This window comes from Gavialis gangeticus, unplaced genomic scaffold, assembly GCF_001723915.1.
Source record: "Gavialis gangeticus isolate Ggan-Ray unplaced genomic scaffold, GavGan_comp1, whole genome shotgun sequence".
In the NCBI taxonomy this organism is placed as follows: domain Eukaryota; kingdom Metazoa; phylum Chordata; order Crocodylia; family Gavialidae; genus Gavialis; species Gavialis gangeticus.
In genome coordinates this window covers 139,157,530-139,171,799 of record NW_017729022.1, presented here as the reverse complement: position 1 = coordinate 139,171,799, position 14,270 = coordinate 139,157,530, and the positions used below count along the sequence as shown (strand labels likewise).

Genomic DNA, 14,270 nt, shown 5'->3' with positions numbered 1-14,270 from the left:
CACTGTGTACCACTACGCAGACAGTGTACTTAAAGCAGGTGAGGAACACATTTCTTTACCTAAGCCTCAACATTTTCCTTTCTGATACTAAGATGTTCTGAAGGAACATTTATTTGCCTCTCACACATTTTCATATGACTTAGTGCCTCCTCACTATTTCCACAGGCTATCTTAAATGGCACGTGGATAAGTAGAACCCCCATACCCAATGTTTTAAAGTATCTTTCAACACTTCTTTTTCTATTCGTGCATCTCTTCCTCCTGAGTCAGATAATAGATCAGCCTTTTATTCCCGTCTCACACACGCCAGCTTAAATCAGTGTAAGAATAATGCAACTTGGTTAGAGGGTCCAAATTTTACTATGCTATGTTTACCCAAACTGGTAATATTTACTAGATTTTTCCCTTTGCCTGTTAAAATCCGCAAATACAAAGCTGAATCTGAGCATGGCTTATGCATAAAGATTTACACTTTTTTATTGACCAAATAAATAATACAAGGGGAGAGAGAAAAAAATTGAAGGATAGAAAAAAGCATTTTATATTTCACAAACTAATCTTTACAGTGTATAATATAAATGTTTTGGGTGCAATCTGTTTATTGTGATTTTAGTAAAATATAGGATAAGTCATCTGGATATTATAAAACAAATCTAGAATGATTGCATTTCCAATCCATCTATGAGTGGCAAATTTAGTGTTTACATTTGCTATACCACTTTAAAAAAAACTTTATTTTTTATTGTCTGGTTTTAAGGTATTGGCAATTTTGGAAAAATGTTAATTACATTCTTATTTACATTATAGTATACTGCAAGTTTTAGCTCATTAATTTTTGCAGACTTTTAAAAGGTTTTATTGCACACAATAAATATGGTTTAGTTTAAGAAAGAAACAAAGGGAAGAAAGTAAGAAAGAACAGAATAAAAAGAATGATAAGAGATAGATGGGCTTCTCCCTAATTTCTTTGGAATGACATGTTTTTTTACAGTACAAGTACCAACAATCAGCTCAGCGATGGTTTTCCCACAACCCCTGGCCAGGAGGAGAACAGCAGCTGGTCTTGGAGCAGATCAGAAGCTAGGTTTTTCCTGGTTCCTTCCTTGCTTTGGGGCAAAGGAGGAGACTCATTTATACTTCTACCCTATACATGACCACAATTACTTCCCTATGCATGCTGGCTCCAATGTAATGGCTGGCAAGTTGAGGAGACAAAGTTTATTCCCTGTTCCCACACACATGCATGGAAGAGAGAGTGGAGGCTCCCTGGAAATGGCTTAGTCTCATGAACTGCTACCCACAATAAGGACTGTCAGTGGAAAGGGATGAGAGGGCATCTTGTGCCCTTGTGTGAGCACACAAGGCAGCTCTATGAGTTTAAGCCCAATTTTGCTGGAGCCTGTCAGCGTTAGCACTGAATTCAGTATGAAGAAGATATTCTGAGTAGAAGCCTGAGTCTGAGAGCTGGATCCTTAAGTGGTGTAAATTGGCAGAATTTCATCATTGCCTTTAGCAGAGTTATCTTGATCACTCTAGCTGAGGACCTTACCTCAACTGTAAAACATGTTGTAAAACCCTCATCTTCCTTGAACCCTGTTTCTTTTATGCAGCCCAAAACATTTGTTTTTCAGTCTGAAAATTTAACAAGGAAAAAGGCTGGCTTTAATCAGCTTAACCTTAGAACACTTCATGATGGCTTTTACCCTTGGAAATTCTTACTCCACGTATTAAAAATGGGAACAAGCACCTGTAGCCTTTAATATATATATCTCAGGTATATTTTTACTGAAGGAGAGTTTTTTTTTCTCAAACCCATTTCAGAGAGGATAATTTAACACAGAACTTTTCTTTGGCATGCAGGGGCTATCCAAGACACAAATCCACCTGCTGTAATCTTCTCCAGCTGTTTTTTCATGGAGCCTTTTTAGATAATTAGTTACACAATCAAACTTCTGCATACCAGTGTCAGAATGTCTCTTCAATCTATGTTCTTGGGATACAAAGCTTTACTCCCTTGCCTTGCTCTAGTAACAACTAGATAGCATCTCCAAAAGCTGTGATGATAATGTTGATGATAACAATAAATTGGAAAACAATAGCTGTCCTTCCTTTCTAAATTATTAGATGGACATGTTGTCTTTCCTTCTCTGATTCCACTACAGAAGTAACACACCTATATTGCCATGTGCATTAAATCACTATAAAACAGGAGTGCCTTAAGAGAACATGTTCTAAGATATAAGTGCAGTTTAGAAATAACTTTTGTATGCCTCAGGAGAAGTGAGGGCATTTGCTGCTATGCCATAATGCCACCTATAACTCAAAAGATTTCAGCTAATGCTCCTTTCTGAATCAGCCTTCAAGGATTTGCATTAGTCTGATTTTGACTATAAATCACTTCCCAGAGCAAAGAACGGAAAGAAAAAGTGACTGAAGGAGAACAAGGAGGAATTGTATGGAAATTAGTTGTGTATAGTCACTGGCTGTATTTCAAGCCCGTTATCTGTACTTACATTTCTGTAAACAAAAAGTAACTTGCAGAAAAAAAGGGACAAGCCAACAGGCTTGTAGAATATATTTACTACCAAACACAGGTGATTAATCACAAAGCATGTCAGTCCCTCAACTGAAAGCCAGCCAGCACACATTGCACTACATCTGCAACGTATTAGGTATTGCTAAAATGACTAAATTGCCAATGACTAAATGCACATAGCAAAGGCAAGTCTCTCTCAGTTTCTCAAGCAGGTAACACTCTGCCAACTGGATTTACAGGACAGCAGCAAGCATCTTCTGGAACAGCAAAGGGTATCTACAGCTTTGCAGTCTCTATTGTAAAGAGCATACTTTTTAAAGGCAGCTGTAGCTTGGGTCTATACATTATTTCCAAAAGTAAAAAATGAAGTTCTGCTTACTAAGGACAGCCTGGGAGTCCCTTGGTCACAATAAATATTTCATACTTCCTTGACTTGTATTAGGCAGTTCAAGGGAATATTTGCATACAAATATGTGTAAAGGAGTTCTGACCCCATAAGAATAACTGTAAGAATTATTTCCATTTCCACCTGTAGATACCCTTTCCATGACCCCTTTTATTACAAGGGAAATTGCAAGTGGCATTATCAAAAGCACTCAGCGCTTACCCATCTCTGTGCTCTTTGGTGTCAGTAGACACTCTCCCATTGACTTAATTTAGGCCAATACTGAGTGATTTTCAACAGTCCCACATGCAAACCGATTACCTCAATTCCCTTGTTTGCCAGAATCAACAAACCACTACACTCTGTGGACCCAGGTCCATCACCTTTGTGGGGAGTAGTGTTATTTTGCAGGTGGCTCAGGTTATGCTCTCCTCAGAGCAGAATTTATTGCCAGAATGGTGGGGTGTAAGGCCCTGACCCAGAAAAATGCTTGTTATTATTTATTTGCCCTAGTCATGAACCAAGACCCAACTCAGACATGCACTGTACAAACAAGGAACAAAAAGGCAGTTCCTTCCATACTTTAAACACATGCTTATTGGAAGTAGTAGCCTGTTTAAAGTTCACTTGAGTAGTTAAGTGTTTTGTTGGGTCAGAGAAGTTCTTGTCTCTTAAACTGAAAGGGCAAGAATAGATTGAGAAAGGGAACAATAGCAGAAAGCACCTGAATTTGTAAGCTGCTTTGAGTAAGTGCCACAGTCTGTTCTCATGTGGAGCACTTTGTAGTAATATGGCCTGGGACACTTGCAACCAAGCTTCACATTTCGTAAAACCAATGGGCAAATTCGTCAAAATAGCTCGGTTCTCATTTAGTATTGCGAGTAATGGACGCAGCAAGAGCTAAGCATGTTGGGAAATCTGTCTTTAAGCTTAACAAAACCCAATACAAATGTACAGTTTTCTAGTGATCCTTATAACAATTCCTACTGGAACAGATTTTAACACACATCTTTTTTAAAAAGGGGAAAAAAAACCAAACCAAATCAAAGCAAACCAAACTGCCCCTCCCTGGAAAACATTAAATTCCCTGTTTTTGTTTTTTTTGCAATCAAAATATGCTCATTTTGAGCTAGGACATCAGAATCCAGAGTTAAAACAGAATAAAGAATAAAACAGTAGAGCTTTTCCATTTTCCAAGCTGAGAGAAAATGTAAAATGTTAAACCAGAACAGTATAAATAACAGAAATGGGTTACATTTAAAAAATATCTTTCTATTTTAATCATCTCAGGTATTATTTATAACACCTGTAAGACAATAGCTTTTAAAGAATTTATTTCAAATTGGATAGTTTGCCATAAAAATATATGAAGAAAATAGAAAACTTCATTGTAATCAAATTTTTGTTTACCACACACTAAACATAAAAATATGCCCACTTAAACACACCAATTTGCTATTTACTTCACTATAATTTGTTCTTTGTCATAAATAAAATTGTTTCAGTTTTAACAGACTTGCATCTATCCATTCAGTGGTTCTAGTTTTTGCCCATCAAATTTATGTGTAAAAATATGTTCACAATATTTTCAATTGGAGAAAAAAGGTCCAAGGTCACAGCTGGAAGGGGCTGCGTCAGTGCCTTGCATGCAAGCAAGCATACGGAGAGCCAATCCTGAAACTCATGCAAAGTCCAAGTATACCAAGGCAAGTGCAACCTCACCATGGGGATAAAACTGTTAAGGCAACTACTGAGTTTCCTCAGCTTTCTGTTGAGTTATCTCCAGTGGTGTAACAAGGAGTCATGACAAGAAAGAATATGTATAATGAAGCATGTACAGTGAAGGCCACAGGAACTTCTGCTTGCCCTATCTCACCTGAGCAAAGAAGGGAACATCTGAAATTAAAAGGCCACAAAAACTTAAAAAGCAATGAAGATTTTTTGGGGTTTTTTTAATAGTGCAAACTAATCTGGTATTGACACATGGTATCAAGTAAAATAGTTATAGCTGAGAAAAGATCATAGGCAGATTACACTTATATTTTATGAACTACATTATGTGGTTCAACACAGAGGATAAAAATTACAAGTGCTATTAGTCCTCAAACTTCAGCACCTTGTGCAGCATACTGAATTTGAAATAAGTGTCTTCTTCAACATCATGAATTTTATGTTGTACAAATGGACAGAGGTATTTGGGCCTTTTTTTACACCTTTGAAAGAGGCTTTTTAAATAGATGGATTAGTACCATGCACAGAAAACAAAGAATGTGCAATATTTAACCATGGGCTCTGTAAAATTCTTACAGGTTAACTCATGAACTTCAGATGAGCAAATAGCAAGACCTATTGGTGAAATGATCATGAAATGATGCTTAATTGTATAAAAGGTATGGAGCAACCCATTCAAAGATAACTCTTTGGAAGGCCTTGTGGTTTCTTCATTATCTGATGTTGGTGCTTAAAACTAGAGTACCCTTGGTAAAATGGAATACCCTCCCCCCCAAAAATGCACACAATTGGCTAGATTTAACAGATGGTTGCTGATGGCAGAACAGTGCTGCAGCTTAAGAATTTTGGGTTCCTGTCCAGGGTCAGAGGGGAGTGTGTGCAAGTGCTTATGGACCCTTTTGCCCCTCCCCTACCTAAGCCTGACATGTCTTAAATTTATTTTGTCCCTACCTACTCTGCCCCAATTCTAGTTCCCAATTTCTCCTGCTACCTGCTTCCACTTGTCTCCCTCACTTTGTCTCATCTTCTTCCTTGTTTCTCCCCCTGGGCACAACAAACTTAAGCCTTTGCATCCTGATCAGGCTGGTTCTTTCTGTTCTTTCTTACTGCCTAACAGGTACAGGCATTATACTTTTACTGGTACAAGTGATTGGAAACTGGTCTCTACCTGTAACAGAACAGAAGTTTGGCACACAGACTGTTTTAAAAATGGCAAAATGCAGTATAAGCTTTGCCACCCCCACCAAAGGATGAATGTGTGTTCTGTTCACTATTGATCTAAACTATGATGCTTAGAGAAAACCACATAACGTAGATTGATTCTGCCTTGAACTTTTTGAATGTCAGTACCTTGCCAGGAGGGGGAGCACTGAGAGCACAGGAGAGACCATCAGTTCTGATGCCTGGTGCCACAATGGCTGTTAGTAATTATGGCTAGGGACAGACATTCAAAAAAGCTTGAGCGAGCCTGAATTGATTCAAGCTTTGCAGGTAGTCTAACCTGGCTAGGCTGAACCAGTTTGTAACCAGACAGACATTCTCTCTGGACTGAGGTAATTCAGGCACATGTCTGCAGTGGCTCAGGCTAGAAGCTGCGAGGTGCTAGAGCAGCCCTCCCTTCCCTTTCACAGTAGTGAGCTGAGGGGGGACGTGGTCAGGCCCTGGCAGGCCCTCTGATTAGGGAGGTCTGCATGCACTATCCCAGGCTTTTCCCCGCTGGCTGCTCAAGGGGTGGGAGTGTTGCCAGCCCTAGCCCTGGGCTAGCATTTTGAGGCAAGGGGGGAGGAGTGGGGCATGTGGTGCATGCCTCTGTTGATGATACAGAGCTTTTCAATCTCCCTCCCAGGTTCTTTATACTGTCTGCAGCAAACTGCCAGGCAAGCAAGCCAGCAGGGGGATGATAACAGTGTTTATCACCTCACTGGCAAAACAACAGCCTCTCTCCATTAGTTCAAACTCTTCTTAAACCACTTACTAGCTGACCTGTTGATTAGCTCCAAAAAGTCCTAAGTGGTCACTGTTCTGTCTGCCTGTCCCAGTGAAATTGGAGAGACAGACACCTCTCAGCATTAGCTAGCATACCACATGCCTAGGGTCCATGGAGCTTGGGTTTGTGCTGTGGGAGATGGAAGGAAGGGAGGAAGGTGGGGATTCCTGCTTAAGCAGTGAGCAGCGAGGTGGGGGGTAGAGCAAGAGGAAGCCAGGCAGATCCTGCTGTACCTGTAGTCTCTGCTGGAGCTCCAGCCAGGGAGAAGAGGGGAGGGGCCAGTTCTGCTGTGGAGCAGAGAGCCCTGCCAAGCCCAGAGAGCATCCTGGGATGCTGAGGGAGTTTGGTTTAACTAGTTAAACCAGCAAGGGGTCTGGGAAAGACATTGCATAAACCCATTTGAGCCAAATCAGTTAAGTCTGATACTACATTCAACCAGGTTTATCTCAAACTGGTTTCAGACATTTTCAAACTGGTTTATGTGCACTGAACATTTGTTCTGTTATAGGTTTAAACCAGTTTCTGATCACTTAAACCGATTTATGTGTAATGTGTGTTCCTAGCCTATGAGAAGTAATTGCTCTGCCCTTGCATTGCCTCTTCACCTCCCTCCCTGCTGCAGCAGACTCAGTCATTATGTGGGATAGGATGCACAGTTTAGTCATGTGGAGGTGCTCTGAGGGGATGGGCATGCTCACTTCAGTTCAAGTGAACAAATCTCTACTGAGCATGTGTGAATGAAGATTTTTGCAGAGGCTTACAACTTGGCCAGGCTTGGGTGTATTTTCATGCCCATAGCAATAAGGACAGCCCTGTCAACCCCACTGCCCTGTCAAGCTTCAAATCCTTATTCCCAAGTGTAGAGATGCTACAGCTTCTCAATGAAACAGCTGTGACAATTTTGTAAGACAGTCAAAACATGTGTTTCTCTATCCTTCTGGGAAATGACCAAACCTTTTTTATTATTAAAAAAAATGCCTGAGGCATATACCTTTTATGGAAAATTTCAGACTGACGGGTTAAAATTTGATAGTTAAGGTATAAGGAACAGAATGCAGGGGCAAAGAATGGACAGTGTTGGCTGTCTTGACTACAGGAAGCACTTCCTGTGTCCTCTATAATTATGCAGCTCCATTGGTGTTCACAAGCATCTATTCATGTCCTCCAGCCATGAATCCAATAAACTAATCATGGCTTGGAAGTTTAAACCTTGTTTTCTTTTTCAACCAAGCATACTCTTGCTAATGAAGAGAAAACAATGGCAAATCAACTGGTCTGAATCACAACAGGGTAAATACCGTGTGACTACATTTCTGGGCGTTGATTGCATTCAGCGTATAATCACATCTCCCCTGCTTTATTCCAGGTCAGCTGTTTAGCAGATCAACGGGGAATAAAGAACAAGTAGAAGGAAGGGTGGAAAAACTTATGGGTTAGGAAATATAAAACGAGACTGAGAAGTACACTAGAAATCAAAACATAAAAATGATGGTAACTGGTAAGGGGGCAATTAAATTACCACAGAGGCCTGACTCTCCTGGATTTCTGTAAATTTACACTTCTAGGTTTTTGGGATGAACGCAACTGAAAGAACAAGATGAGATTACTCATTCACCGTCTAGGTATTTCGCTTCCGTTCTCCACTTACTAGTTCCTAGTTAATATGGATCTTGTCCCAAGACATCTCATCTTTACTGTTCAAAATACTTAATACGTTTATTAGCAGCTTCTGTAGAAATTCTGGAGTTTCCCCTCCCTTTAGGAAAATACTGGTTGAACACCTCCTTGAGTCTTACATAGCATTTTCAACAGAATTAAATGCAGCACTTGAATTATATAAAAACATCATCTCTGTGTCACCAAACAACAGTGCTGCCAAAAGAATTTTTTTTAGAAACTGAATCTGAAACCTAGCCAGGTGTGCACAATTTTAGAGCTTTTCTCTTATCAGATTGCTCTGCATTGTATGAAGAATCAGGCCAGCTACAGGTCATTTGCAAGCTGCTTTGAAAAGCTGAGTTTAGAAATGCACTATAGATATACTTCATTTCTCAAAGCCAAAAATAAATAAATACCTCTTGAACAGGTTTAATACAATATTGCCCTCTGTTGGTAAGCCTTTTTATAAAACTGATCTGTAGAATTCTATAATGTATCAGTAGCGTAAGAGTGATGTTATAGCCATGATGGCCCAGGAATTATGCAGAGACAAGGATTTCTTTGGGTGATTTCTTTTATTGGAGCAACTGCATAGTTGGGATAGAGTTAGACAAGCTTTTGAATGCAAGACATTTCTCATCAGGTCTTGCATTTGAAAGCTGGTCTAACTTTATCCCATCTATACAGTCCCATAAAAGAAACCACCCTAAAAAATCCTTACGTTTCGTGTAATGTATCAGGGCAGTTTGAATTTGAAATTAGAAGCAAAGCATAAGAGTTAATTTCTGATTTCCAGTGAGACCCAGCAGGGATCTGTATTACAGCAAAATGTTTCTACTTCCTTTGTGCTGATGGGAAAAGGAAACGCAGTTTAACTTAGAAACTAGCTCTTCACATATGTGCTATACATAAAATAACACTATGCAAAACTCACATCCTAAACACCCTTAAAAATAAAAAGGGTTGGTACATCAGCTATTATTCCTGGGTTAATATATATTTAAATCTCATACCTTGAATATATTTCAGTAACAGATTGAAATGCTAACAGAAATACCCACTACACATTTATCCTACAGTGTACCACATTCAGGACACGTCTACATGAGATGCTATGTTGCCGTAGCAACAGGCAGTCGGGGGCACATATAGATGCACGCACAGTGTACATTGTACAGAGGCAATCATTAGATCAGCTATCAGGGAAACAATATAAATACTACTCTTCTTCCCTAAATAACACCACTAAGTCTTGCTTCAGTCTCCTCATAATACTGTATCAAAACAAATTAAATCCGAGACATCACATCCCTGTTATATAGTGAATGAAGCCATCATTTTGTTAATACCACTGTTTATCCTGTGACACCTTAACAGAATGCCTCTAGCATGATTTCAACTGTTTGAGATTTGGAAGATTTGCATTCATCAAGAAGTGGATCTGGAACCATCACAGCTGAGAGGAAGCTCCTCAGTTGAGTACCTCTAAGTAGTATTTTAATGGCAGTATCAATATGATGAATGAAAGGATCTCAGTTCTAATTCTGAACTCATGCTGTAAAGTCCACATGATCCATTTTCATTAGTCTAGTTTTCCTTTATGTTTTTTGGAAGTAAGGTGGGCCAGGACTTAGTGAATGAACTCAAGGCAAGAGCTCCAAAGGGGTATCTCCATCTCTGTAACTGTCTCACTTTGTGACCTCCACCAAGTCATCTGGTCACTCAGTGTTTCTGTTTGCCCAGCAATAGAGGCAGCATAACAGTACTCACCAGCCCTTCCAGGAGTTTTCTGAAGCTTAGCTTGATAATGGCCTATAATGTACTCTCAGATCATTGGGCAAAAATGTGGACAAGTAAGAAGAATATAGGACTCGAAGAAGCTTCCATAGCCATCTGCTGTAATCACAGGTAACCCCTCACCCAAAGGCCCCCAAAATTGTAACTTCAAACCCTTGCATACAACTACAAGACAAAATCAGAAAGATCAAGCATACCCTACCACATGCCATAAGATAAAAGCAGGAGAGATGAGGGTGCTGCTAATGCTCTGCCACTGTGATGACAGGGAAATCATTGATTAATTAATGTGTGTGCAGTTTTGTTAAAAACACTCTGAAGTATGCAAGCACGAGACAAGTACAAAGCAACTGATTGCCTTAGTACTGTAGCAGTTCCCTTATTTCTTTACTGCCTTGGTCATTTGTTGTTGGAAAAATTTCTGACCTTTCCACTTAGCATATGCTAAGACTAGGAGCCCAGTCTATGAAGTCACAAAGATGTCTTACCTTTTGTTGTTCCATCTAGTCCCATGACACACTTCATGGCCCTAACGATTTGCTCTGCAATGGGGGGACACATAGATGTGGCGTAAACAGAACTGTGGGAATGAGTTCGTAAAAAGTCCATAAGTTCCTTAAAAAAACAGAAGAGAATTTGAATTAATTTTCAGCAGGTAAAAGAGCAGAACAGCCTACCAATTACAGAGGCAGTGAGAACTACTACAAAGATATTTGACTATGATTTTTTTAAAACTGTCATTTAAAAATTATGGCGTGAAGAAACACAGGTGATCTTTAGCAAGTACAGATACTTAAAAACAGAAGCAAGGCAACCTGAGCTGAAAGAAATTATTGACTTCAACCTTGAAATTCTGCATAGAAGAGGGGGAAAAATCATTTAATTCACTAATGGACCAGAGAACAGCTGAATTTAAAATACTATGCTGTGCTACCCTTAGTAGTGATGAATATAATATGCAACAGGAAAACTGTTCAGTTTCCCTTCTCTTGGACTTACCAGAAGAGAAGTAACATTACTAGTTCTATATTCACTATATTCTATGTTTAATGGAGTCCTCTACATTTGTCCTTAATATAAGGCTAGAACTTGATTGCAATTATACATCCCAATTACAACATACAACTAACTACAACATATTCTTTAGAGCAGGGGTAGCAAACTCATCTGGGCACACGGGCTGGATGAGGGCCACTGGGCTGGTCTGCAGGCTGGATTGGAATGCTGCACAAGAGCCAGTGCACTGGGCCAGTTTGACAGGGTGCTGCCTGCAGTGTGCACCCCCATGCATTGAGCCACCCCCATGCACTGTGGGTACAGTGAGCCCCAGAGCAGGGCCTGTGTACTGCACAGGATGCATGGGGCTGGATCAGATGTGCTGCATGTGGTATCCTGTCAGACTGGCCTTGCACGCTAGCTCCAGAGCAGTGTGGTCCAGACTGGCCCAGGAACCAGCACTCTGGGTAGGTCTGGTAGGGGCATTGCATGCAGTGTGTGCTCTGGACTGACAATCTGTGTTGCATGCAGCACCCATGGTGCTAGGTGCAGCCCACGTGCCAAACTGGCTGCACAGACCTATGTGGCTGGGCGAGTGGAGTGGCTGGATGTGGAATAGCTAGATGTTTGACACCTGGCCTTAAAGCCTCTGAAACATGTCTCTGTATAGAGTGAAAATGAAATTAAGCTGTGATTAGGACAAGGACCGCACCATTTTGTTCTATGATGAGGTTTCTGGAATAAAAGTTACAGCACACTGTCCCTGAACAAGAGAGTCAGTCTTTACTGGAAAGCAAAGCACAAGCTCAGCTACCATTTGACTGAGGTAGTACAAGTACAAAGCCATACCTAACAATAAGTATGAAAACACAGCTCCTGGAAAGGAAAGGTGTCAATGACCATCAGGCCATGGCAGTCAGCTCCTTTCAACTTCTAAGTGTGGTACTGATTATCTTTTATAATATAATTTTTCCTTGCTAATTTTACATATAACATTAATGATGATTAGTTAATGTTATTTCTAAGAGGTTTTGTTCCTTTAAAAAGGGGTCTACGTTAATGCAAAGGCAGTACCCACAGAGATTGCTGATGTTGTCTTTTAAATTTGGTGGCTTTATGGCATCATGTTTGGCATCTTGTTCAAATCTGACATTTAAATAGCAGCCCCCATTACAATAGGAACAGTTTGTGCTGCCTTGTTGTACTGTTAATGATGTTCATAATTTTGTGGCTTAGATGAGCCCGTAACTTCTGCAATAAAATGGTTATGCTACAATTCTAATAGGTGAAAAACAACATACATAACAGTTCTTAGCAAATGGAGAAATTTTGACAATCACTTACATAGGATAAATTCACTTACTTTAAGGCCTAAGGCCTCATACTAAGCCTCTGAACTTAATCTGATTATAAAATTAGTTCTGTCACCTTGAACCAGTGCACTCTGGACAACCAATACTAACTTAAGGAGGGCTCTGTAAAAATATGGATTTATGCAAGTGGATCTGACGGCTGATTTTTAGGGCCAGATCTGCTAAAAAAGCTTTTCCTGCTCCCTATCCCAGTTTGAGAACAAGATACAAATGAAAAATTATAGGTTGGAGGCCTACATAGAGGAGAAAGAGGTTTCAGACTTTCTCTTCATGGCAGAATTTTACCAGCTATCCTGATAATTTTTTCCTGTTTGTACTGGCAGAATTGTCCTCCCCCATCTGCGTATTCCTGTTCCAAGTGACATGATTTGTTTGTAAAGCTCTTTCCCAGGCAATATAAGCTGAACCAAAAATAACATGAGTGTCTTCATGGGTTTATATCTGTTTAAATTAAACTATACCCAAAAAATTTTCCTGACATTCTCCCTTTGCACCTGGACATAACCCAAAATGGAGGTAATTTGGCCTGAGGAATTCTTGCAAGTTTGGCTAACCATTTCAGAATGAGTTTCGCAACCCTGACTTACTTCAGAGCTGTTAAATGAAACAACATAAAAAAGCTGTTAGATTTTAGTCAAAGAGGAAGGCGTAGAAAAAAAAGAACAAAATTAGTTTAACTTGGTACTAATTTGCTGTGAACTGCAATAAACACTTCTAAAAAAACTTTATTGTACGTGACTAGGAAGGGAACTTTGGGAAGTTAAGGGATTGCGAAAGAATAAATCAACTTGTCCTTTATATTTTTTCCTGCTGTCTCCTAAGCTACAGAAAAAAGTTTTCAAGCTCAAGAAATTAGAGTTGGCTATTAGCAATTATTCATTTGCTTATTAATATTAAATAACAGAATGAAATGAAGTTGTGTATACTGCAGTAGTCTTAATGCAAACAAAGTCTCCTAGTGCTATCAACTCTGGGTCCCAGAAACAGGAGCTGTGGGGGAGTATGTGTGTCAGGTGGGTACCAATGTTTACACATATTTGAGCAATAACTCAGAAAAAAGAAAGAAAAAAAGAAAGAGCTTAATGCTACTCTGACTCTGGGTCCTTGTATTCAAGTGAAATAAGATGAGAATATAGCACCCACCTTGGATGGTAGCTAGCTAAAAGCAGAAATGACAGGATCAATTGCAGTGTTTAAAGCAATTCAGTTGGAAACCAAAACCAACAACTTGGGCAAACAGGTTGTTTCCTCTACCACCTATTTCCCTATCCTCCTACTCTGACTCTAGGTCCTTGTATTCAAATCTAAAACAAGGATGAATGAGGAAAAAACCTCATTCTTGTCTTGGATTCGAGTAAATACGGTATGTAAAAACAAGACATTCATAGCACAGGGTCTCAGTGGCAAAAAAGAATTCTTCAGTATTCTCCAATAGTAGTCAGTAGTTCATTGGAAGAGTAGGAGTGTATGAAGTATTAAATTAACAAAATAGAGATACTAGTATAAGAAGAAAAGAAGAAATAGATTTTGTACTAAATAGTAGACTATGCGAAGCGGCTAATATTCGCTTGGTGATTCGAATCACTGTCCCAAATTGATTCAGCTGCTGCTGAATCTCTGAATCACCCAGGTCCATCCCCCACCCGATATCCCAGCCCCCACCATGGCTGCCTGCCCCAGCTCCTGGCACTTTGAAAAAAAAATCCCCAGCTCACTGGGTGCTGTCCGGTGGGGGGTGGCAGGGGTGATCCCCACTGCCCCCCACTGTCCCACGCTGCATGGGGGGCTCTGCACGAGCCCCCTGAC

The 14,270-nt window shown here is 40.0% G+C and overlaps 1 protein-coding gene across 1 annotated transcript in view; it reads right to left on the bottom strand.

Moving 5' to 3' along the window:
• SPTLC3 (serine palmitoyltransferase long chain base subunit 3) overlaps positions 1–14,270 on the bottom strand; it is a 174,066-nt gene that overhangs the window by 15,570 nt on the left and 144,226 nt on the right. The window contains exon 9 of the mRNA XM_019516242.1: positions 10,584–10,710. Coding sequence (XP_019371787.1) covers positions 10,584–10,710 — 127 coding nt within the window. The remainder of the gene's footprint in view (positions 1–10,583; positions 10,711–14,270) is intronic.